Source organism: Rhea pennata, chromosome 8 (genome assembly GCF_028389875.1).
Source record: "Rhea pennata isolate bPtePen1 chromosome 8, bPtePen1.pri, whole genome shotgun sequence".
NCBI classification, from domain to species: Eukaryota; Metazoa; Chordata; class Aves; order Rheiformes; family Rheidae; genus Rhea; species Rhea pennata.
Window position 1 is genome coordinate 5,392,600 of NC_084670.1, and position 22,896 is coordinate 5,415,495.

Below are 22,896 nucleotides of genomic sequence, written 5' to 3' on the forward strand. Positions count from 1 at the left end.
AGTGCCAACATCTGCCTTAGCATTTCCCTAGGGAATGACACCAGCATTACTTAGTATTTCTGACTTATCAAACGTGTGTCTTTTTTTTTCTTTGCTTTTTTAAATTGTTTTCAAGTATCATGCAAGACCAGGAAGTTGCGACCCTCTGTTTTAATTCCTGTTGTGAGAGTGGAGGTGAGACCTAAGGAGAGGAACGGGCTGGCGGTGGGCTGCTGAGCTATTCCACCCTTGCTTCGCTGCCACTGCCAGATTTTTAATGCCTTAGAATGGGGCATTACGAACATTCCTTTGAGCTGATATTTTCTGCTGGAAGAAATAGTATTTTTGTGCTCAGACACACTTGAAGACCACACTTCAAGCTAATAAGCTTAAAATAGCTCTACCTTTTATCATAAATTTAGTCCATCATTAGTTCACAGTATGGAATATACTGTACTCCTGAGTGACGGAGAGCCTGGCAAATTACATTTGGAAGTGCTCTCTTGCTGTTCGTATATGTTGTCCAGTTTTTCCCATAAGGAAATAAAATATAAAAATCTAAAGTAAAAATATAAATCCCATAGTTTTGAACGGAGCTGATAGATGGACTTGGCATGTGTTGTGTAACGCCTAGCTAAGTTGACCCAAAGACTGACACAGAAAAAGATCCGACTAACAGAAATGCAAAACAAAATTTCCCTCAAAACTTTCTCTACTTCTTAACAAAACTAGCTGCACAGCAGCAGATTTTATTTATTTGTTGCTCCTGTCAAAGGTATTTTTCTGAACTTAAATCTAATTTTTCAAGTGGGAATGAGTTTTGGAGAAAATTTGGGCCTGAATTCTCAAACACAGATGTTTTACACTCGAGGCTTACGTACAGTTAATTTACAGCAGGTTCTAGCTTTTTGTTCAGTTTTTACGATTCCCGGTAGAATAGAGCAAAATCTGTGACTGGAACTCCTAGGTATTAATAATACAGATTTTAGCAACGTGGGTCTGTGGCTGGACAGTTAGTCAAATGATGCAGTTTCAGCTCAATCTGAGCAGCTACTTCTTCCTTTTAGATGGCCGAACTTGGAGTTGTCATTTGAATTTTTCTGTGGAAGTAGAGCTGGACATGGGGTGGATATGTGCTTCCTGAGCTGGAGGTGGCATCTTTGTGCTTCAAGCCCCTTCGGGCTTTTGGTGAATCAAAACCTCATTTTCAAAGTCTCTTTGGTCTGGGGAAAGCCCCAGTTCAGATCTAAAATCAGTTGTATTAATCACCCCTCCTACTACTTAGAATTGTTCTTATTTTCCTTTTCTCTTCCTACAATATACCATTTTTTTCTGCATTGTTTTTCTCTCTGAAACCCAGTTCTCAGATCACATAGTTTGTGGCAGGGTCCTGCTTTCTGTGCATCGGATTTGGCTCCCACGATCTTTGGGGAAGAAGTGGCATGTGTCCACTTGTTACTACTTTCCATGTTTTCTCCTGTGAACAAAAATATTATATGCTTTTAGGCTAGTAGCTGTTTAGTGTGGAGCTGGCTTTTTGTTTTGTTATGCCAGTTTTTAGTTGGTGGACTCGGTTGGGGCCTGGAGACTTCAGATTCTTTAGGATCTCGCATTTTGGTTTGCTTGCTCATGCCCTCATGTTATTTGTTTGCTTATGTGTTTGCAAGTATTTATGGTTTACTACTATTTTTTGAGATCCTAGCAAGAAATTCCAGAGACAGCTGCAGAGCTCACCCTAAATCAATTTTAGAAAGGCTGATTCCCTAACTAATGTATTTCTTTGAGCTAAGACACAGAATAAACTCTCCTGCAGGTATTCGGGGAAAAACAAGACATTAGGTGGTCATCTCTCCACAGGTTTTCTGGCAAAGCTGTCCCTCACGGATTGCAGTGGCATCGCTGCCGCTCCGTGGTTTGGTCTAGCCTGAGCTTTATAATTCATGAACGTTGGCCCTATTGGTACTCTGCTACCTTACCCAATCATCGCTTTTTTATTAAGGAAAATTTCGTGCCATTTATTAGCTTCTCGGGGTGAGCCTGTGAGAGCTGACATTGCTACTTACGTTGTTTCTGTAGATGCCTATAAACAGAAGGAATAGTGCAAGGGGACAGTATTTAACGTGTGTGGAGTTTTTTGTGGGGTGGTTTTTTGTGTTTTTTTTTCTTTATAGAACAGTAGTAGTCTGTAGGCAAGTAACAATTTGCTTTTTCATTATTCAAATGGTAACAGCGTAAATATTGCTGATGTGGTTAGATAAGTCAGTATGCAAGGAAATAGCGTATTTCTATTAGTTTTGTATGCAAAACGAAGAATTCTCAAGTGTAAGGGGATTAAAATAACCTGTACAGATCAGAAGTTTTCAGATCCATGAGGTCTGGTTCAGGCTTATCTCTTTTTTTCTGTAAACCTAATTGCTGTGCAAATTTCATGCGGAAGATTCTGTATGGTAACAATTCCCCTGTGAATTCATGTGAGAAAGAAAGGTCAAAAGGTTTTATTGAACTAGTAAATTTGGTCTAATTTTATTTAAATTCTGACATGCGTAGGTGTTTAGCTCGAAGTTGGATCCAATTTGAAACTTGACTGCGAACACTTGCTCATTTATTTTCCTTTGCCTTCATGCAAACTGCACTGCTTTCCTTCTGTCTTTGCAGGTCAGGATCGCAGTGAAGCCACTTTAATAAAGAGGTTTAAAGGCGACGGTGTCCGATACAAAGCCAAGCTGATTGGGATCGATGAGGTTTCTGCTGCCCGAGGAGACAAGTTATGCCAAGATTCCATGATGAAGCTCAAGGTGAGGTGCAACTTTTAATGGTTAATAGTATGGAGTCAAAGGGGGAGGGTTTTGGGTTGAACTCCTACTTGCTCCGCTTTCAGGAAGCTGAGTCACACACTGGTTAATTATGTATTGAAATTGGTCAGTTTTACGCAGGCTCCTGCCTGGTCTTGCTTATCCCGGTTTAATTTTAATACATCATCTCAGAGCTCAGTAGTTACTCGTGATAGACACAATGGCAGTTTGTCCACAAATTACAAACAACGCATCCATAAATTGAAAAATTTTATTAGGCAAAAGAGAAGATAAACTACTGTGAAGAAAAACAAAGTATCAGAACATTTTATATGGCGGCACTAATCAGCTAGAGCCTTGCCTTTGACTCTTACCTCCTGTCAGGACAGGAAGGGAGGAGCGAGCGGCAGTGTGGGTTGTAGGCAGCCAGATGTCAGGGGAACTGGTTTTCCTTGCAGAGAGGGGAATTTCCTGCGTCCGTTAAAGGCAGGAGTGATGGGTTATGGGAGGAGGAGTTGGACCCAGAGAACACTGTGAGGATCTGAAGAGGGGGCTTGGACTAGTCTGTGAGCTCAGAGAGCAGACAGGCAGTCTGAAAGGACTAGGAGGAAGATGGACTCTCTAGAGCACGTTGGACGGCACCTCTTTCTCTGGCTGAATCTTTTCTTACAATCTGCAAAGAGCGAAGGAGCCCTCCTGGCAGCATCCTCTTTGTGGCCTTGGGAAATGTGGAGGAGCTGGAGTGGTTGAGGAGGAAGCATATGTTGTGTTTTTCTCAAGTGCCTTGTTGGCTGTTAGCTTCACGTCTGCATTTTAGGGCTGCCAGCTGGGTCTAGGGAATAAACCCTGTACAATCTTTGTAACTGTGTTTTCCTTTCATTCCTCTCACCAGCATACCAATGGATTTGCTGTTACTGATCTCTTGGGGGGGGGGGGAGAGATTTATCTAAACGTTATTGTGAGATGGCTGAAACTTTTAAGGGCAGAGACCCTCAGAAATTCATGTTTGACTATAAGGCAGCAGGATCTTTTAGAGTCTACAGCCTAAGTTTTAACACCAGGGATAAGATTTTGGGGTGTCTTTGGACAAATCACTTGATTTTTGTTTTCCTCTTTAATTTTTGTGTCTGTGTCCCTTTTTTGTCAGTGATCTCTTGACGGTCTTAAAAAATAAGTTAGTAGTTGTTAAAATATTTTGAAGATCTACAGAGCACCAGATACAGGCTAAATATTTTTATTTACTAGTTCAATTATATTTGTTCTTAGTACAGTGTTATTGATCAGGGCAGCCAGATTCCTGAGAGGGTAGAAATAGGAGGTACTCTTAGGGTTATGCTTTGGAAGGATAACTTTTGAACATATCAACAAGTTCACTTACTAAGTTAGAGCCTGAAATGATGAAAACAACTAACCCTCTCTACCAGTTATTTTCTGTAGAGTTGCAGTGTGATTCTGCAAAAAATAGCTTAAAAAAAACTTAATTCCTATTTGGTTTATTCCAGGTAAGTGCACTCTGTGAAGTAAGCTAAAGTTATTGGATTTTTTTTCCTGTACTACTTGTTTTTTAAAAAAACAAAACAGCTTACAACTGGAAAAAAAATGTATTAGGAATGACCTTCAGCTTCCATGAAAACAAATTTCATGGAGGATTAGCTAGTTCAGGGACTGGAAGCGAGAGCACTTTTCAACTGATTTTTGGATAGCATAAAGAACTGTGGTACCTTGAAGGAAGGAAAAAAAAAAAACACGTGTGTGTGTGTGTGTGTGTGTGTGTGTGGAGGGGGGAAAGACAGAAGTAAGAGAGGGCTTTTCTTGGAAAAGTGATGAATTCTCCTCAAGGAAATCTTTGTGCTCTGCTACTGTGGGCACCTATCAGTAAGAAAAGAGAAAAAAAAAAAAAAAAAGAAAAGAAAAACCTAAGAGAGTAATGAAACCAGCATTTTGTTTCAATAGGGAATTGTTGCTGCAGCTCGTTCGAAAGGAGAACATAAACAAAAAATCTTCCTAACTGTTTCCTTTGGAGGTATCAAAATCTTCGATGAAAAGACAGGGGTAAGTAAAATAATCATGTGATGGAACAAAATTGAATCTCTCACGGATGTTCCTTTAAAAGCTTTTCCTAGCTGGGCAGTAATATCTCACTAGCGTAAGCGCACATAAAACATCTGACAAGCTTCATAAAGGGTTATCATATATCAGAGCAAGCCATTAGGTGACTAAGGTGTAAAGTGTAGCATGGGGATGTGGTTTATTGTGGAGCCTTGTGCCGGATACCTCTGTAGAACCATTTACTTGAGTACACAAATGCTGCATATATGCATAAGCACTCACAGCTCTTGAGTCCAGAGTTGGAACTGATAAAATTGATGTCATCACAGGAGGGAAAAGCGGCTATTTGGCACTAAGAATTTAACACAGTTCAGGGAAATGTATTGTTTAGTTGCTTGTATTCATAAATTATCTTGTTTCGAAAATATCTAAGGTATCATGCAAGAAGAACCACCAGTTTCCTTTCCTATTCTTATGCTGATTACCAAGAGGGTATTGTGTGTCCTCCTTACTGTTTGGTCCTACTTGACATTTTTGTTAATAATTGTGTTCCCCACTGAGAAGCAGAGATTCTCTCCGGGGAAACTGAGAAGAATTAGCCATATTTTATAAAATGAAAAGGCATATTGATTACCAGACCTAGGGGCTGGATCAGGCTTTGAATCCCACTGTAACCACGCAGCGATACCTTTGGTGTCAGTGTCTGGCTGGAGGAGCATGGTGATGAGGAATGACTCAGTATCTATAGGAAGCAGCAGGAAGGGATTTATTCTCCCTCTGCGAGATCACAAAATTGCTCTATGGAAATATCAGCCCACTGGTCGCTGAAGACTTTAGCAGTCAGTGTTACAGATTGGTATCTGTGCGGGTATGGATTTTCTCATTCAGCCTGGGCCCAGTTGCACCAGTCCTCTGGATGCTGCTTCAGACTCCTCAGGAGTACAGGTCAAATGAATTTTGAGAGTCTAATGACAAAGGGGTTAGAGTTGGGACCAGAAGCTAGGATTGCCTTGGATCAGATCTCCCGTGTCATGGGAAGCTAAGGGGAAGAAAACAAGCAGGAATAGGGAGCTGTGGGCAAGCAGGAGGAAAGAGCTTTTTTTTCCTGTTGAAGCATGAGAGGAAGAGGAGGATGGGCAGTAGAAGCTGGGGAGCTCCCAGGAGCTGCATGTGCTTAGCTGGAGTTGCCTTGAAGATGTCCCAGGGAGATCTTAAGAATTTCTGTCATGTCCATAATTCCAGATCAACACAATCATGGTCACCTTCATACACTATACTCCTGTGAGAGAATAGTCTTTTGTCAGGTATGCAGTAACCATAAAAAACAGAGCTTTCATATTTTCCAGAAATACAAAAAGTTTGAAAAAGTGAAAAAGTATGTGAAAAGTGAAAGTGTGAACAGTGGCAGAAAATGTTTGTTGTACAGAGAAGGAGATAAAAGATATATATAAGTCTGAGGTTGTTGTTTGAGATTGTCAAGCAGCATCTTGCCTAGCAGCGTCTGGTAGAGGAAATTGCAGGGGATTTCCATATCTTACACAGTTTTTGCCATAGTGTTATGTGTGATATTTTTAAACTGCTCTAAAAGAAACATAAGCAAAGCATTAGCTACTTAGATACAAAGATACAACACACAAACTGCTTTAATCCTAATTAAGGAGATATTTTACAGCAGTTTAAGCTCTGCCTTGAATTTTAAAAGGTTCTTGATTTAATCTTTTGAAATACGGACTATTTAACATGATGCCAGAAATAAAACTCTACTGATGATAGATGAAATTATCTTTGCCAGTTAATTTATACCATTAGAAAATCAATGTCATTGAGCTCACTGATACATAATACAAGTAGTTATTAATGAAAAGCTTGTTTGGAAAGTGTTGTGTACAGCACGTGTAAAGCATTCAACAATCTTCTTTGAAATAGTGCTTTTGTATGAGGTTATATCCTGTACTCAGAAGATCGGAAGTATCAGATAAGCTTTGCCTGTGCAATCTTGATCGAGTCCTCTAGTGCACAGACGTTATGATATTATTTAATTACATGATGATATATGTTTTTTGCCAGAGAATACCATCTTCATTCAGTGCACCGCATAGAGCGTTCACTTGATGAAGCATATATTAATATTTTGTTTTCTTCAGTGTGCAGCCTAATGCATTACTCTGCAGTGTACATGTCACACTGAGACAACAGAATTGGTAATTTCCTCTTGGGCTTGTCTCTAGAAAATAAAAAGGGAGAAAGAGAGACAGACTTGTTTGTGGCACTCATCTGTGAATGTTTTGCAGACATTAATGGGTTTAGTTTTATAACATCTCACTGAGGAAAGGGACTATGTTTAGAAATAAAAATAAAGAAACTTGACCAAGGTGTGTTTTCTGCAGTATGTTGCCCACTCCCCTATTTGCAGCTAGCCAGATAGGGTCGTAGGAACAAGCTGCCTTCGTTTTATCACTCGGACACCCTGTACTCTAACCTGCCATATCTCTGTCACCCTTATTGTATCCCCGTTGCTCACTCACTGAGGCCTGGATTGGAAGCTGCTGGCAAGTTTGCTTTCCAGACATCGGCCCCCTGAGCTACTGGGGTGATGGACAGGGGTATTGGTTTGTTCCCAGAATGGGGACAAAAGGGATATGGGGCACTTTCACCATCAGGTTTCTCAGGGATTTCTGAGGCAGGAGAATTGTTCTTTCAGTTTCTAGCTTTTGAGGTTGCTGTACGTTGCTTCTTCAGCCTGTTCCTCACAGTCGCAATCCCTTCTGCTTTATGTTCAACCGAAGTCACTCCTGTCTCAAACCCAGTTTCACATCCTGACCAGTTCTCCTAGTAGTTGCTCTGAAATGCTACTTGTCAGGCTTCTCATCTGACCTCTGTGGCCAGCAAGCCTTAGTTTCATTTCCCAGGATCCCGTATCCTACTCCCATTCACTTTCATCTGTGTCCGTTCCCTTCTGTTTTCTGTCTCTCATCCAGTCTGTCCCTGCTTTGCCAGCCTGCAGTTGCCTGCTGTCTTTCCAGGTCCTGCTGGTAGCCACATGCAGTTTCAACATCTGAAATGCGTCAGCAACTTCAGCAACAGGCTGTGCATAGACAGCAGCAGCTTCGCTTTGCTTTTTGAACCTCTGTGTGTGTTAATGATGCAGGACACCTGTAAATCCATTCTCGACTGAGAGGCAACAAGCCTTTCTAAGGGGAAATCCTACATACTGGCACAACTGGAGACATACGATTGCTCAGCCTTACTTTTTTGATGCAAAGAAAGGGAACGTGACTGCACAGGGATTATAATTTACTCACGCAGGTGCTCTGTTATCCATGTGAACCTTAGGAGATTATAAAGTTTGGAGATACTCAGATTTGTGCAACAAGAAGCAAAATATATCTCTAATAGGACACACAGGAACGTCTTGGATAATCTTGCATTTGCTTTCCCCCCTACTACCTCCCAAGGCTTTTTCCCTCTGCTGTGGTTCCACAGCTTTGGGTTTCCCAAAGAGGTCTTTTGGACTGCAGTGCTCGTGTAAGGTTTGGAAAGATTATTTACTTCTCTTAATTATAAAAATCAAGAAAGGATATTCAGCTATTGCTATCGTGTGCTGATGTGTTATGAGCAACAAAAAATATTCTGAAAAAAATGTAGACTTCTGTACGTTTCATATCTTGTAGGCTAATATTGGATTTTAATTTATTACAATAAAAAATCAATTTGTAGCTCAAAACCAGCATTTTTTTAAAATTGGCAGTGTCATAGCTCACTTGCAAATGATTTAGGGGAACTGCTCCAAACTTCATTACAGATGAAGGGCTGTAGTTCAGTTACTACTGGAAATTATACATACGGGTTTTTTTCCCAGTGCTTTATAGCTGTCTTTCTGTAGTTCAGACCTAATATTCATCAAAGATTATTGATTTTAATAATGTTATTATTCCAGCAATAAGGAATTCTGTCTTTTAAGTATTTTTTTTCTAGAGAGGAGGGTAAGCTGACGATGAAATAACATTTGAGAAGAATTTATCCCACCAAGGAAACCACAATAAGGATTTGCTATGTTTTTGCACTGTTTATACAAGACAACTTAATGCAGCTATAGGACTGCAAGCAGAAATTTTATGAATAATAGTAATAATACTTTTATTTTTCTATTCCATAGACTAATCCAAGCGTGTCCCTTTTCATACCACTTTTCAGAAACTTTTCGATGTATTGAGAAAGTGACAGTAAGAGAGCTGCTTAGCAGAGTGCGCCCTGTAAGTCTTTAGTCTGCATATCCTGCATATATGGAGTAGCTCTTCTTCTGGAGGTGCCTGCCCAGATGGCAAAAATAGCATTTAGAATATGTTCCACGTTCTTCTGTCAAGAAAAAGAAGAAAAAAAAGATCCTTCAAAAATTGATGACAGTGTAGGAAAAATTCACTGAAACTTCAGCAGCAATAGATTTAATCTGGGTTTTACCATTGTACTTGGGAAAGGGAAAATAAAAGGATGTCATCCCTCTACACAAATTGTTCATCATTCTGTTCTTAATGTCCCAACATTAGCTATATAATCCAAATTGTACTAATTTGAATAACAGGCTGTTTTCTTGTTGTAGCCTGAAACTGCTCATTGTACATGAGTTTTGACCCTATTTTTCATATAAGTATCTTTTTTTTGTTTGTTTTTCCTTGTATCGTTTGTTTGCCATCTATCCCGTCTCTCCAAATTTGACTCTTTTGGTCATTTCTGCGTCATAGAGATTTATTTGTGGTTTGTATTATTGTTTACTGTCTATTTAGAGAGTTTGTCACATCACTGTATTTCTCTACAATCTGTCAAATACACATATTGCCTGCAAGAAAGATAGGTTTTTTTAATTTTAAAAAATCCACAGAAGTTACTACTAAAACCAACCTTTTCCTACCTGTTACCACTTCAGAGGTTCTGTGGCTGCATACTGTAGGAAAACAGTTTTTGGTCATTTGTTCTTCCATATTTGTCCTACATGCGGGTTAGATCTCGAAACATCACCTTTCAGACTCACTGCCGGACAAACTGAAATTTACTCGTTGTTATTTGGTTTTCACAGACGACTTTTAATCTTTTTAGGAGCGTGGTCTGTAAAAGGCAAAATGCAGCTCGCTGTGCTATGCCTGTGGCCCTTAAATATTCTCTTTAGGGTGGAGACTGGTGATAAATGTGTTTCTTAGACAGAAAAAAAAAACCAAAATCACTCTTTGTATAACAGGATATGCAAAATTTTTAAAGAACCATCATTGTTCATTAGCTGTTTATGAATATTATTTTGTTAATCATACACATCAGGCTATCTCCCTGTGATAGCTTAGTAATGCTTCATTAGATGTGCATGACTAATGTGGTCTCCAGAAAGAGGTTATAATTTTGTCTCATTGTTGATTTTTATAACAATAAATCCTTGTTTATTGTAGGTTATGTTCTAAAAACATTTAAAAATAATACATTAATTCAATATAACACTTGAGAAACAATTTTCTTCTACATTTCTTCTACATTTACATAATGAGGTATATTTTTTATCTCATGCTCTTTCTAAATAGCAGACATGTTGAATGGAAGATCCAGAAATGAAAAGACACTGAAAGCAATAATACATTATTTGGTTTTAAGAAAGAATTACTTCTGTGAAAGTAGATGTTGGGTCAGGTCTTGGATGTAGAAACCGCCTAAATGTAGTGTAGTATATATTTCTATATCAGCTATTGTTATACATGAAATATTTATTTGGATTCCAGAGTCATCCAGAAGGCATGACAGACCTGTATCAGTACCTTGTTTATTTGTGAGGAATATCCTAAACATACGCATTGTAACCCAGTCTACAAAGATCAGAGAGGTTTCACCCATTTTTTGTCGTATGCAGCATCCCAAGAGTTCATTTTCATTATTTATTATATAAACTAGTCTCATTCTTCTTTTATATCCCTTAATTTAACTTTCATTATCTTGGAGGAGGATTATGTGACTCTCAGGCAGAACTGGGTTTATCTACCTGGCAAAGTGTTACTCAGTGAGCAGTAGCCCCCTGTCCCATGGAAGGGTGCCCAGACTGGAGTGTTTCCTACCAAAAATGCCCCTTGTCTCTTCACTCTGGCCACAGAGCCGGTGGCTGCGCTCAGGCGCCGAACAGAAGACACGCTTCTGCTTCTGCTGTTGAGTGCGTCCAAATAAGCACACCGTAATGTGTAAGTAATTCTACTGGCCTCAAATTGTTCTGCTGTAGTGACTCGATGTCCTGGGTGCGGTATGACCCCATGGCTGTTGTGGATTTTTGCATCTTGTCCATCTTCCTGACCTTTTAAGCTCTCTTGACCTTGCACTGCACAGATTTTCAAAGTTGTTGCTGTGGCTTCTGTAAAGCGTTTTCAGGTTGATGAGAGACTTTATCAATTATGTGCTGATAACCTCAGTATTTTCTGATCTTTTCCACTGGATGCGAGCGATGTTGTTAATTATGCTGATAGATGAATGGGACAGCTAAAATTGGCTGAAACAAAATTTTAGCAAGATTAAAATTCTCATTATTGACACGAGAGATGAATGTACCAAAGGTACTTCTTGCCTTTACTGGAAATCTGTTGGTTCTGGCATCTTTGACTAGAAATCAAGGTACCGTTACGGAGCTGTAGTTATTCCGTGAAGCACGTGTGCTGGAGCAGATGAAATGTCAAACTGTCAAGTCTCTGTAACTGAGCGTATCTGACTATTTAAAAATAGAAATAAAAGAGGAAATCATTTTATCTGCTTCATACTTGCTCTGCAGTGAGCAGCAGAGATGGTATGATTAATTTACTGAATTTTTGTGTTTGCCAGAGCATGGTGTCATTCAGAAATAGTGAACGGTCCCTGGGTGGAGTTCTCTAGCTCTAGGCCCTGATCACCCAGAAGAGATGTGGTTTTTTTTTTCTTTAATCCTTTTTATTTCTTTGAACTTCCTCATGCTTCTGTTGGCCTCCTCAGGGTTGATCTTAGGTCCAGTGCTCTGCTAGCATCTTTAGCTTATCTGCTGATTTTGAATGAAGTCCTATCGTTCTGGCTTCCTTGACTCTCATTTTGTGATTTTACTCCTGTGTTGGTTATTTCTTTTTCTCCTCTTCAGTTTTCATCTAGAATTTCCTGAGTGCTTCTCCTGCTGTGCTTTTAACAAAAATCACTTCATTTGCAAATATAGATTTGGCTGCTGTGTCAAACCAAATGATCCCAGCGCTGTCTCCTCCTGTTAAAATCCTGACCTGTCTTTCCGGCGTTCTCTTTGCACATTTAGCCATCAGTTCAAGCTTCATGTAACTAAAACCAGCCTCGTAATCTTGACTCCCAGAGGTGTTTCTCTGACCTCTTTCTGCGAGTGCTGTAGTGGAAAATACCAGCATCATCTATTATTCAGCCCTGTAAACTCAGCGACTCAACCTTGGTTTTAGATTGTCACATCTAACTCCAGAGCTTGCAGATTCTCTTCAAGAACTCTGCAGTATGGCCTTTATCATCTTGCTTACACTTCATACTCAATCCTACCTCTTCTATCTTGTGTCACAGTTGTTATCCTTTTCTCTACCCTTGGCAGATGCGATTTTTAGTTGTGATATCCATCGTGACTGCCTGTGTTGCTGTCTCAGCTTATTCTTTTGATCATGTCAAAATAGCAGTGCATTCCCATGCTGAATCTGTGTTCCCTCTTGTGTCCACCGTATTCCAACTAGCTTTGTTTCCAAGTTCCCATGGCTCTCTTTACCCTTCATCCATTTTGAAGGAGTCGTAGCAACCTTCATCGTTCATTTGTTCAGCTCAGTTGAATCTTGGACCGTGCTGAGGACTTCTAGGGACTACAGTGAGAAAAATATTAAATAATAGCAGTGAAGAGTTTACCGGAAGAAAACAAAGTCAAATTCTGCACTCCGGTGGCCTTTCTTTTGCCTTGTGAGCGCTGTGTGCCTTGCCTGCAGCTCTGCCCGTGAAGGATCTCTCTGACTGACCTGGGAGTCTTACTCTGTTACAGTTTCCAGCCTTTCTAATATAAATAGGGATACTACATGACATTCACTGGCTAACATGTAATAAATAAATCTAATTAGAATATAGCAGAGTAGGGGGACTTAAAAACGCTACATATTACTCTTATAACGTATTTGTAGTATTTCTAGTCTTCCGATAGCTTAAAGGGGAGACAATAAGGCATTTCATCAATAACATTTGACGGTTAGCAAAACATAAATGTCAGAAGAACCCACTTCCATAATTACGTTCCTTATTGACTATTGTAATTCATTCCTTATTGGCCTTCCAAACGGTGCCTTGGACAATTTAGATAGTTCAAAACACTCCACAGGGGGTTCTTAACAGCTGCAAACTCGCAGAGATACATTTCGTACGTGCACAGTGTGCTATATAAAGATTCATAAGGCTTATGTATTACGACAGTTTTGTCACTGTGAAAAAAGAGCCCAAAAGGCAAAACTCAGGTGTGGAATTTGTTGTGGTTGTGTTTCAGTGTGAAAAAAAGTAAAAAACCTGATTGCTTTCGAGAAGGCAGAAAACTTGATTTTGTAACTTCAGCGATGGCCTTGTTTGGTCGTATGTGGCCTCTTGCTCTTTAAGCTGAATGCCTGGGGTGGATTTAACCGAGGGACTTGTGCTCCCTGCGGTGTGCGTCGTGGTATTGGGAACCTCGTTATACACACGTTCCCAACAGCCGTTTCTCCTCCATTGCGTACGGCCATGAGTATTTATCTATAGAGCTGCTGTAGTAAAAATTACAAAGCAGACACCTGAGATGTCATCCACTTCTAATGTTTGGTTATATTGGGTATTTTCTTGCCTGTAATCACCAGCCTTCTGTGACTGAGATAATTAAACTGTGATGTGAAAGCCACATTGCAGTCCCGCTTCCCGTGGGCTGTATTCCTTTGCTCCAGCTGGCGTTTCATCCAGCAGAGAAACAGCCAAAACAGAGTTGTTTGGGGAGGGAGTTGCCTGCAAATGCTAGGATTTGTAAGCCGGGCTCAGGCAGGGCTGTTTTCAGCACAAGCAGAATGATAACAGCTGAGTTTTAAATTGCTCAGGAAAGAGTTTAGCAAAAGGAGCACTGCCGTAATAATAGAGCAGCGACCGAGCTACCTGGGAGCTTTCCTGGAGAGCAGTGGGGGACGCTGCGCAGGTGCCGTCGCAGGAGGGTACGGCCTCCTTGGAAAGCCTCTGCTCTTGCTTCTTCCAGCTGTCAGGTCAGCGTTTCGCTTGGGGTGATTCTGCTCCCTAGGCGGTGGGTGCTGGGTGGAAGGCTGCTCTGCAATTTGCCTTTCACTCTGGTAATAGCAACACTGCTGGCAGTGCTTCTGAATTTTTATTCTAACTTGTAAGCTATTTAACCCCTCCTATTGCTGAAGTCAAACGCAGAAGACATAAGTGACCTTAGCAGTCAAGGTAATTGCATAGGGAAACTGCAGAAAGATTTGCTTTTAAAGTTACCCGGGGTTTGTTGGATGATAGTAATAGATCTCTATTATGGTAAATTCAGTGGGTGATGTTCTGCCCTCAGGTACACATTTATATGTCCAGGGAAGTCAGCAAGAGCTTCGTTGAATCTGATAGTCCAGAGGGACATGTAATTTTTTTTTCCACTTAGTTTATGTGATAAGTGTCCCTAGGGAAGGAAGAAGGAAGAGGGGCAGTGACTGTTGCAGAAACCTGGTACTTGTTGGCGGTTACCATATGTGTTTTCTTTCCTGTCTTTCAGTTGAATAAGTAATAAAGGTCAGATCCTAGTGAATCTTTGCTTAATATTTAAACAACTGTTCGTAAAAGCTGACTTCCTAAACGAGAGGAGTGAAATCTTAGAAATTTCTGGCTCTTTCGGGCACTGTGTGCCCAGCACGCATGTATTCGTGTATGGCAGAGCCCAACGCCTAGAACTGCATCTGGCCTTGTGTACGCGGGACCTGGTGGTGATCATGGAATTACAGCCTGGCCTAACATGTCCTGGTCAGGGCACTTGTTTAGCAAAAGTGGCGTGCAGTAAACTCCAGCGGTCTCTACTGTTTGTGTTTTTTATCCTTTGGGGTTCCCACGCTGATCGGGCGTCATTGTGCCGATCTCCCCGTGACGCCAGCAGCCGGAGCCCTGTAGAACTTCAAAGGGAGCGAAGGGAGCGGGGTGAAATAAGTGAGGCAGAATAGTTACTAATTTCTGAGCACCATAGAACATAGAGAAGGACACATCTGGACATCTAAATACTGCATATGGCTCTTAGCACTGGCTAAGCAGGTCGACATTTCGATTAGGAGGAGGCTAAACTAAACATTCAGCCTGCTTTACATGGAAATGAAAAGGAAGGAAACAACGCCTGGCATGAAAATGTGCCAATGGAGGCTTTGGAGCTCTCCTTTGGATGGTGCCAGGGCAGAAGTTCTTAAAACACTCTCCAGTGTCTGAATTGAAATGTGGAATTGTTGTAACACAATGTGACAGGCGCCTGCTGAGTGGGACTTCAGGATTTCCTACGTCTGGATAAGGAAGCAAAAAAAAAATCAGGCCAAGCATTAGCTGAAAACTTTGTTCTTTTTTGTAACCTCTTTGAGGATTACCATTTACGTGTTGTATGATTCTTTAGGACTTGGGTAACATACACACTGATGTTTTGTTGCTGTGGTTATGTTATATCCTAGGTAAAGTGTTTCTTGTGCGGCCTGAGCAAAATGAGTGGCACATTTCAGCATGTGGTATTTCTCTGAAGTTTTTTTTATATATGCTGTGGTAACTCAAAGAAAAAGCATCCTCCTCCCCACCCCCATCCCCAGGAAGACTGTTTGTAAGCTGGCATGAAGTATGGTATTTATGACCAGGGTAGACGGGCAACGGTACTGTTCTCTGAACGCTACAGACCATAGCTCCGGAGTCCCATGTGCTGCACAGAAATGCCTATCTTGGAAGTTAGGCTTTTGCAAGCCTCTGTGTACACTGAATCCACTGACGAGCCTGTAGGCTCGTTAGGCAAAGCCTGTGATTGCACATCAGCAATTATGAAATAATCTGAGATCCTGCAACGCTGACAGAGGTTGTTCCGTGGCCTTTTCAAGGAGTCTGCAATATCTGCAGTAGGAGGAATATCCAGCAGCTCAGACGTCTCTGCTGGGAACCAGAAGTATCTCTCATGATAATGGATTTCAGCAAAAAATAGAAAAGTGATGCGTCACCTCAGGATCAAAAGCTTAACCATTTGTTTGTGGTATAGAAAAGATAACTCAAATGTTTCTCATATGAAAACTGGTGTCTGTGATAGGAGAACTTCCAGGCTCTCTCCTTTAACTAGTATTGTATATTTATGTACTGGCCACTAGAAAGTTAAGCCTTTAGACATAAACTAGGAGCTGAATAGATTTTGACCACTTCTGTACTGTCCCGCATGAAACCAGTCTCCCAGGCTGTGCTGTTTGACATACTGAACTTCTGAGGAATATAGATGGGATTTGTTGCCTGTACGCTTTGGTCTGTTTCTGATTCTGAAATCACTTTTAAATCTAAAAGATATAAAACATGGTGTCACGTTGAATCTCTCAACATTTCTGCTTTCATTTTTAATTGATTTGTGAACACGACATATTGGTTTTGTGCAGTTTGTAAATTCAGTGTTGTGCTTTCCCTCAGCCCCCTTTAAAGTATTATAAAATTGGTATGAGTATCTGGCACATACATTGTGTGTGTAGGTATATATAAATGTATACATATGTGTGTGTATGTACATGTGTGTTTACATATGTGTATACATATATGTATACACATAAATATCTCTAGTCTTTTTTCCCCCTCAGCTGTGTATATGCATCTGATGCATCTGTTTTTTCTGCAGACTCTTCTAGAGAAGTTTGTGGTGTTATAGAAGTCGATTACAGAGAGTTAGAGGGTTGTTTTCTAATGACTATCCAGTACAACCTAAATTTTATACTGCCAATATGAGTCTTTTTGTGATCTTTCCTCTCTACCCCACCTTAATACCCTTAAAGCTTCTAGAAGTTGTGTGAAGGCGCTTCTTTTGCTGTTCGTGTAAACAAAAGGCCTTTCAGAATGTGAATGTGAAGGATATTGGTGTAAAGGAATTTAAAAAAAAAAAAAAAAAAGCTCCTCAAAAGACATTCACAGTCTATGAAGGTGAGTGCGATAAGAATGCTGAGAGATTCTGTGATCCTGTAATGAACTGACTGTCTCATTACTGCCTGCTGTGTTCCCTCCAATTCAACGTGTAATCAATAAAGGTCTTAGGAACGGCAGAGCGTGTCAGGAAAGAATGCAAGGCAAGGTCGGGGTCCGAGGGCTCAGGCTGCGGGCAAGCTGTGGCTGGAGAGCGGAGGCCCGACTGGCGTGCCGATGGCTCGCTCGGTCTGCTGACCGCTTCCTGAGAGCTGCCTGGTAGAGGGAGAAAGCCCGGCAGCGGCCGCTGGGCAGCCGGCCGTCCTCCCTGCCGCGAGAGGGTTTGCCCTCTTATTCTCTCTCCCCGTAAATTAAAACAATATTCTAACAAGTGAGTTTTGTTTCTTGTCTACCACGCTGAAGCAGTGGAAAGGGCCATTTAGGTTGTATGGTCTCTAGCCGGTCCCAAACGGATCGCGTGTAGGTCTGTATTTCGTTACTGGGCTGCTCTGAACTCTGCGATCAGGAGGGTGCTCGTACCTCTTGGTATCCCTGTGCAGAATTTGCTGGAGGCAGCAGCTTTCTGGTGGCGTAGGAAGTGGAAAGGCCCGTGAAGAAATAAAATTTTTGCATGACCATCATGCTAATTTTCCTGTTCTGCATCTTTCAGCCATTTAAAAAAAATCTTTCATTATCTCTCCCATAGCAAATTCTTCTTTGTTTTAACCAGCCTGATAAAGCAATTGACCATGGCTGATACAGAAACAATAAAAAAAAAAAAAACAGTACAGAAGACTCACTGGAGGTCCAGCATTATGGCTTTAGTACAGCACGTTTGTTTTTCAAAAGCTCTATAAAAAAGTTTTTCCTGTCCTTTAGGATTTTCTTTGTCCTGGTACAGTATTTGCCAGTGCATATTTTAAATATAACATGGGATTAATAGGGATTGGATAAGGGTTTCAGACTTGTTTCACTCCTAGTGCAATATGAAATCAAAAAGCTTTTGAAGTGAAAATGTGAAACTGGAAATGTACGTATTCCAGTTTTGTTTTGTTCTTTTCCTGAGCTCATATATCTAGTAGGTGGATCTTCTGCATGGGCAGCTTAGCCTTTGCTTTCTGAGACAACGAGCAATAACAACGTTCATATCTGATCTTTGTCAGGCATTATTGCAAATTAGGAGAGCCAGGCAGAAGTTTATTACCTGAGTGGTGCTCCTTTTCACAAATTAGGTTGTTGGATTTTGCAGCGAGCTCGGTGTTGCGGGTTCATTCATCACGATTAGACTGCTGCGCTCGCAAACGTAGCAGCCGCTCGCTGAATTGACGGGCAGCGCGCGCAGCGGGTCTGGGGCGGCCGGAGCTCCGGCCAGCTTCGGAGCAGCGCTGTGCCTGACCGGTGCCTACAGCACCGACAGGGGCACCGGCCTTGGTTCCCTAAAGACCGAATAGGATACTTTTTCATCAAGAAAAGGAAATGGTAAGGTTTAATTTAGATTTTAAGTGAGGTTGAAGCACCCCTTTAAGCTGTCTTCTCCGAGTCTGACCAAACAGGCACTTATGTTAGGTCCTTTAGCTGAGTGCTTGTCTTTAGATAGGATGAATGCCTGTACACATGGAGCTTAGTTTAGGCCTTAACTTGAAGACTCATTTATGCTTGAACACACGATTATGCTCACTGACTTCTGTCTTTCTTCCTGACTCAACTCCCCATTGCTATGTGAGCTTGGGCAAGTCCCAAAATCTGTTTCTGCTTTGGTCTCTGCAGTTGCAGAAGAGAATGACTCTCAAGAGTTCATGCGGGGGATTAAAGTTATACATCTGTTGGGTGCTTTGCTGTGTCGCAGCCAGAGTACTAGCCCCCTGGAGTGACTGAGTGTGATAACTGTGGCTAATTCTGTCTTGATTCCTTTTTCTTTCCCTTTCTTTCTTTTTTTTTTTTTTTTAATATTATTGCTGTTTCTCATGTGCTCCTTTGTGATACATAGACCAAGCTTTGATTTGCATGTAATCTGAAAGTGTGGTTTTTGTGCCTTTTTTTTTATTATTGCAAAGCTTGTCCACTGAAATGTCTTTTAGAGGCAGTTGGCGCTTGGAAAAGCCTTTCTTTAGGTTCTTGTCTGTAAAATCAGTCTGCATGGAAGAAGCCCAGGGATTAGACTTTCTTTCTCTTCATTGTCAAGACCGGCTTAAAGACTGCCATCCGAGAAGTCCATTCAGGCTTGTAGAACCCTCTAGAGGTTACGCTTCCCTTTTCTGCTCCGATCCTCCTTTTCCACAGGAGGAAATTCCGTAACGTATTGTCAGCCCGAACTGTGGGAATGACTATGTCAGAAGGATTCGGAGGTGGACCATTTATTTTCAGCTGTATAGTGCTTTGCACGTATTCGGACCCTTTAAGCATAAGGGTTTGAGCATGTTCGCCCTCGAAAGCGTTGCTTCCAAGACAGTTCTGCAGTCTGTGCTGCGATAAAACAGAAAATTGGCATCTTGTTCTTTAAGTGCTTTTCTCACTCTATGCTAGTTTGTTCAGTTTATTGTGAATGGTGCAAGTTGTCTTTGTTGGTGCCTGGAAATATGATCAGATGCTGAGATGTCCATGAACACCGTAACTTTCTTGTGGGTTTTGCTATTCAAGTCTTCAAAAGTGGCATTTATTTTTGAAATCTGAATTGAAAAGCTATCTTGTTCCAAAACTGATTGCAATATTAGTAGTAATTCAGTAGTTTGGTAATTTGCTAACTTTGAAGTCTACTGCTTTCCTTTTTCCAAATCGAACTAGATGAAATTTTCCACATGTTGTAGTAAGTATTTATGTATGAGATTTTCTGTACCTGTGAAGGTACTTGTCCAAAGAAATCACTACTATATTGAAGCAACATGCTGTGATCTGTCCTACATTGTTTTTTTTTCTGCTGTCCTCTCTGCATGGACATGCGTCTGGAGTACTCCTCATGGTAGGAAAGGACTGTCACGTTTGAGATATGATCTGTTTTCTATCTTGCGTTTTGTTTAGCCACATAATTTCTAAAATTTTTTCTCTTGCAAATACCCCATTTTGTAGTATGCTGGAATAGGTGAACTACTCCCTCAGTTATAAATTATTTGGACACTTAATGAGGTTTATGTTACGTGCCTTCTGAAGCACTGCAGTGTACAGTGTGGTGAGACTCATTTCTTGCCCTTGTGGCCAGCTGGAGTAAAATCCACGTGGTTTGTATGTTCATCTTTGCAAAAATAACCAAAATGATTGGAGGACATAGTTAATATAAAAGAACGCTAGTGAAAAGCATCTGTCCAGCAGCAGAGGAGACTGCAGCAATAGCACCACACTTTGTAGCAGCCTGTCACTAATAGAGAAATCAAAAGCAGCGACAAATTCCCAGGGGCACAGTGCTCTGAGTTCCCCAGTTCGGTGTAAAGCCTTATCTGATTAGATTGAGCTGCCTCTGACAGCAACTTCCAAGTTCTGTCTCTCTTTTTTTTTTTTTTTTTTTTTTTTTTAACACTTTGGCACCGCTCACAATACCAGCGAAATGGTTTTATGCTGAACCGAGTGCTCTGAGCAACTACCAGGGAGGAAGGAGAAGCTGAAGGTGGGAGGAGAGCAACTAGCTTTTGCAGTGAATGAGCCTCGCCACGGCTCTCAGTTGTTTGCTGTGTGCTAGTAGCAATTTATTTGCAGGGGTTGGAGTTGTTGAGAACGGGAGCTCTGAAACGCACCGAGCTATCTCCTCTTTACTATTTCACATTAAATGGAAGCTTTCTGCAGTGGCTAGGGGAATGCTTGTTGCATCTCCCCCATCTGCTCGTTCCCCGCAAGTCCCTGCAGGCAAATGCCTTGCCACCCCATCTGCCACCCAAATGCTAAGTTCTACAAAACAACACTGGAAAGTTTGTGGAGCAAATCCAACTTACAGATTTATTTTCCATTATGCTGACATTTGAGATCAGTGACTTCTTCCCCAAACTGGCGGTGTACACTCCCATTGAAATAAGTTGTCTCTAGGGTGAAAGGTAGCTGAAAGATTAACAACTGCTTAACAGATACCCGTGCAAAGTTAATGGATACCAGGGAAAAGCTCATGCCAACATGGCCCAATGAGATATTTGTTCCAGATGTCTTGGTGTCTGTATCTTTTTTTCAGTGTCTGCATAGAGTGAACTGCTATCTGTCCATGCCTGAAAGTTGTAAAACTAGACAGATCTGGGATTTGAATCTGTAGCTGCAGAGAATTTTTTCATGTTTCATGCCTGCTCCTTGAGAGTGCATTTGGACTGCTTACTGTGGCATTTTTAAGACTGAGAGATGGGAGCAGCTCCAGACCACCACTGCTAAATGCATTTTAATGAAACAACAGAGAGTCAATGCAACACAAACGAAGGCAATTAGAGAGACGCGTGTGACCAATTGCAGCCCCCATGATCCCTGCAAATCTCACACTAAAACAGTCAGGAATTACTAAGGAGGAAATGGCAGCGAAGAACATCTCACAAACAAGCCATTGCTTGCCCGTCTCGAGCTGCGTTAAGGACTGTGGCAGTCTCTTGTGTGTAGTGGAGTAACTGGCTGGACACTGGCACCGCTCTGATGTTCCTTGCAGCAGTGGGACAAAATTCATTGCAGAACCACTCGTGTTTTACAGGTCATTGTTTGCATTTAACGCGTTGCAGTAAATAACGGTAAATGTGCTATTACACTTCTAGTTCGCTAAGCCTATTCTTAGAGTATTGCCATAATTATACATGCTAGATTCAGATTCTGTACTGGGTAATCTGTGTGGGCTTGGGTTTTGTTTTGTTTGTTTTTGCAGTGCCGTTGAGCAATCATGACTCGATTTGGGATGTGAAAGACTCGTAGGGAGACAGCAACATGACCGAAACCATGACCTGTAAAGCTGTTTTATTGTGAACTATTTAAGGATTTTGCAATTTGGGCAACCTTGCAGCCCCAAGTCAAAGGATTTGCAATACATACAAGACACGCAAAATTCACTGTTGCTTATTGATTCAAGTGGAGTAGATGGGAAGAGACAGAAGCAGACATGCAGAAGATGCTTGGGCCATGTGTGTCACTTGCAACCTGGTGGGGATAGCGTGGAGATAACAGCGAGGCAGTCAGCTGATACCACCAATCTGAAGACTGGCTCATGGTTTGTTTATTCAAGTTATTCAAGGCAAAGGGCTGTGTAACTTGCATCCTTGTGCAGCTTGCCCTTACAGATGTACTTCTATGTGGTACGTGCTTCCATGTTTTGGTGGGACAGATTTTGCAGGAGGCTTTGCAGCTTGCAAGATACTTTTTGTTGTGGCTCTTAACGCTGTGCCCCAGGCTTCACTAAATAGACAACCTCATTAAAAGAGAAATAGCGATAGTAAAGCAGTGAATCTAACTCACATACTTGACATGATTGCTGGGCCCTCCAAGTACTTAATTGATTGACTTAATTGATTTAGTGGAACTGGAGGCTACAGCATGGAAATAAAGGGGCAGGATGAGGTGAAGGGGGTGAAGAAATTTATGGTAGATGCCAAGCAGCCTGAGGGAAATTAGAAATGCTACGGATTTCAGAGGTAGCTAAATCAATTCAATATGATGTAGAGGGAGCAATCTGGGGGAAGAAGAGAGGCAGGGGATGGACTGGAGAGCAGGAGGGAAAATGAGAGCAAACAAGGGAGCCCAGAGAAAGCGAGAAGGGGCAGAGGGAGGAGAGCGACTTCGGCGCTGGCTGACGCTGCGGCTGTCCCAGGGTGCTGCAGGGAAGTGGCACGGGAGGATGCATTTTAAAATCCTGTATGTTTTCAAGAGTGACTGAAGTCACATGAGACCTAAAATAATAAGGAGACTGTAGATGGCGAGATTTTTTTTTTAAACAACTGAAGCTTAAATGTTAAAACAAATTACCTTCTAATCTGTGCAATATTTAATTGACTCTATTGAA

General features: G+C 41.3%; 1 protein-coding gene across 4 annotated transcripts in view; it reads left to right on the forward strand.

Moving 5' to 3' along the window:
• DAB1 (DAB adaptor protein 1) overlaps window positions 1–22,896 on the forward strand; it is a 114,586-nt gene that overhangs the window by 54,585 nt on the left and 37,105 nt on the right. For all 4 annotated transcript variants that reach the window (XM_062581551.1, XM_062581552.1, XM_062581553.1 and 1 more), the window contains exons 2-3: window positions 2,635–2,774; window positions 4,725–4,823. In XM_062581551.1, coding sequence (XP_062437535.1) covers window positions 2,635–2,774; window positions 4,725–4,823 — 239 coding nt within the window. The remainder of the gene's footprint in view (window positions 1–2,634; window positions 2,775–4,724; window positions 4,824–22,896) is intronic.